General features: G+C 37.4%; 1 protein-coding gene across 1 annotated transcript; it reads left to right on the plus strand.

Moving 5' to 3' along the window:
* The first annotated feature begins 816 nt into the window (after positions 1-816).
* Positions 817-2,733, plus strand: LOC120015630 (stemmadenine O-acetyltransferase-like). Its single transcript, XM_038868140.1, has 2 exons — positions 817-1,117; positions 1,216-2,733. The coding sequence occupies exon 2, from the start codon at positions 2,104-2,106 to the stop codon at positions 2,584-2,586; it is 483 nt and encodes a 160-aa protein (XP_038724068.1). The 5' UTR covers positions 817-1,117; positions 1,216-2,103; the 3' UTR covers positions 2,587-2,733.
* Positions 2,734-3,322: the final 589 nt, after the last annotated feature.

Genomic DNA, 3,322 nt, shown 5'->3' on the forward strand with positions numbered 1-3,322 from the left:
AGAGAAGAGAGAGAATCGAGAGGAAATCAGTCAAAAGTGATGATATAAGGGAACTGTGGAGAATCTGTAGATGCATGAACTGCAGAGATGCACAAACTGGAGTGGCCCTGAACCGAGGATGGACGACGACGTTTTGTACAAACAGACAAATACCAAAGCACAATACCACGTCGTTTCGGGTAATCACAGAACAATCCCACCACAAAACGACGTCGTTTTGCTTACACAGTTGTAAAAAAAACGCGCGAGTACAAAAAGCAATGCCAACTCGCCCGGAGAGCACCCCTTTCCTTCCAAGTTTAGAATAGAGGTAATAGATGCATACAAAACACTTATTTTCTCTAAGCTAAATGTATTATCTATATTTATTGTGATTAATGTGACATATTAATATTTATGATGCATGATTTTGATCAACATATCCAATGTATATAAGGAGACTACATGAATTTATAAAGATGAATCCTAAATAAAGATGAATTTATAATGATTAGTGTATATTATGTTATTTTGTTCAATCAACAACAGGATTGCGGAGTAACATAAAGTTGCCGTGAACTCATAAAATGTTGTTAAAATTTGAAGTAAATGTAAGGGAAAATTTGTTCAAGAAAATTTTGAGGCTGTCAAAATCAAAATTCTACACTATTAAAAAAAATAAAAAAATTATTGAGCGGTCAACTGTGCCCTCTCAATGAGAACCAATAGTATATAGATTAAATGACACTCATGTGTTTGGTATCTCATAGAAATCCCCTTTTCCTGTAATAAAAAAACTGCCCCCTCTCAACAATGGGAGCTTTGCCCCTGATGCTCATGTAGATAATAGTTCCTAAAATATATAATAATAATCTAAAAAAACGCAGTAACGTAAAGGTTAATACACATAAACGGGTATGTAACTTTTGACTTTAATAATTTGGTTATTAATGTCCATTCTTGTAATTGAACATATCTCAAATTTTTTAATAATAATTTGGGCATTAAATATGTCCGTTGCCAAACCAGAGGCTTACGGCCTTTGCTTCACTAAGAACCTCTCGGCGATTTGTGCTTGTGACGGTGACTATTCCTCGCCACTCTCTTCGAGAGCTAGCACATCTCTCTTTTGTGAAAGGTATTAAGTTTACCTCAAGAATAAACTGAAATTTATGCTAAATGTCTTATATATGTTTGAATGATTGAAGTTTTTTTTTTTTTTTTTTTGTGCATCAGGAGCTTCAAAATTGCCAAGGGAAGATCTTTATCTGCTAGTGATCGATCAATTAAAAAACGAAAAAAATGGAGGTTGAGATAATATCACGAGAGTGCATCAAACCCTTTTCTCCAACACCGCATCACCTTAGAACCTACAAGATCTCTCTGATCGATCAATTTGGTACTCCAACATTTGTTTCTTCCCTCCTTTTCTATCCACCAAGCCAAGCTACCTCCATCTCCATCTCCATGTCCAAGAGATCACAAGTGCTAAAACAATCTCTATCAAGCAGTCTAACTCTTTATTATCCACTCGCCGGAAGGTTCATCGACAATCTTTCAATTGATTGTAACGACGAGGGACTTTGTTATATGGAGGCTAGAGCTAATTGTGATTTGAACGATTATCTCAAACAACCTGATATCTCAAAACTTCCTAAGTTTGTGCCAGAAGGAATCCTTTATAGTGAAACAACTCCACGTGGTAATGTTTTTATGATACAAGAAATTGTGTTTGCTTGTGGTGGCTTTGCTATAGGACTAGTTGTTCCACACCATGTATTTGATGCAGCTTCTTTGATAGTATTCCTAAAAACTTGGGCTACAATGGCTCAATAAGGGGTAGCGATACCTCCCGATTTCAGCTCCTCATATTTGTTTACTCAAAACGCAGCTTTTCCACAAGATCCGATGAGCTCAATCCTAGCAAGTCAGGTATTTGGTAGAGATGGTAGCTTTGTTTGCAGGAGGTATGTGTTTGAAGGATTCACCGTGAGCAATCCTAAATCCAAAGCAAAACGCTATGGAATTCATAACCCAACATGAGTAGAGGTTGTGCTTGGACTCCTCTTTAGATGTGTCATGTCTACATTTAAGGCGAAATATGGAGCCTAGAAGTCAATTTTGATGTCTACTTCGGTGAACTTGCTACCGAGGGCTATGCCACCATTCCCAGAAACAAGTGTAGGAAATTTAGTTTTGCTAGCATCTATTGTAATTGGTGAGGAAACAAATTTGTGCAGTTTCATAGGCTGGGTGAAGGAAAGCATATCCAGATTCAATGGTGATTTGTTGAAGAGCTTTCAAGGTGCTCAAGGATTGCAACATTTTTTGGAGTTCGCGACAAAGACTTGTAAATCATATTCGAAGGCTTTGTCCGATGGAGTCGAATTCATTGTGTTTAATAGCTGGTGTAACTCGGGCATTTATAGTGTTGATTTTGGTTGGGGGAAGCTGATACGGTTTCTAAGTACTGCTCTCGCTCTTCCGATTCGTGGATCTGTGATTCAGCTCTTGGATACTAGAATGAGTAATGGAATAGAAGCATGGATGACACTAGAAGAAGAAATCATGTCTGTGGTGGAGCATGATGAGGAACTTCTTTCATAGGCCTTAGTAGATCCAAGTCCTCTAGAAATTGATTCAATGCAGTCAAACCTTTGATCTATCCATCTTTGTAACTTTTGTTGTTGTGTTTGTGGTTTTTTTTCCTCAAATCCATTTCAATTATCAATTTGTTTCGTTTGGTAAACATAGATATTATTAAATTAAGTAATATTTAACAGACTCAAATTACACGCACTGGTGACTAGACAATGTAACTCACAAGGCGTGCCGGCAATGTGACCTAATAACATTGGCGTTGACGTGAGTTATGTATAGTTAATATTGTGAAGAGGATCCAGCTGTAATTAGCCATGTACTAGGGCTGTATTTAGAGAGTAAAATTAGGCTTATATATTTGGTATGTTATTATGACAGTAGGACTGTATATATATACACCGGTGAATGAATGAAAAAATACTTTAGTCCATTGTTTGACATGGTATCGAAGCAAATACGATTAAAACCCTAATATTTTTTTCTGCCGCTCAATACAACTCCTTTGTCTATCAACTCTGCCAACCTGCCTGCACCTATTTTTCGTAATCTTAAATATTTTCCTGTTCTCCTGCTGATTGTTACCACGTTCTGCTGCCACCCACTACTTTCAAATCGTTGTCATGGCTAGTGATAAGAATGATAACTTCAGGATCTCTCATGAGAAGTTAACTTGGCGATCCAACTATGATTCTTGGTCCAGGGCTGCGCGTATGTCCGTCGCCAGCAAGAAGAAACTTGGCTA

Source organism: Tripterygium wilfordii, chromosome 14 (assembly GCF_013401445.1).
Source record: "Tripterygium wilfordii isolate XIE 37 chromosome 14, ASM1340144v1, whole genome shotgun sequence".
NCBI classification, from domain to species: Eukaryota; Viridiplantae; Streptophyta; class Magnoliopsida; order Celastrales; family Celastraceae; genus Tripterygium; species Tripterygium wilfordii.

What these genes read in the sequence shown, in the direction of transcription:
- LOC120015630 (XM_038868140.1), top strand. Translation starts at nt 2,104, where the DNA reads ATGTCTACTTCGGTGAACTTGCTACCGAGGGCTATGCCACCATTCCCA.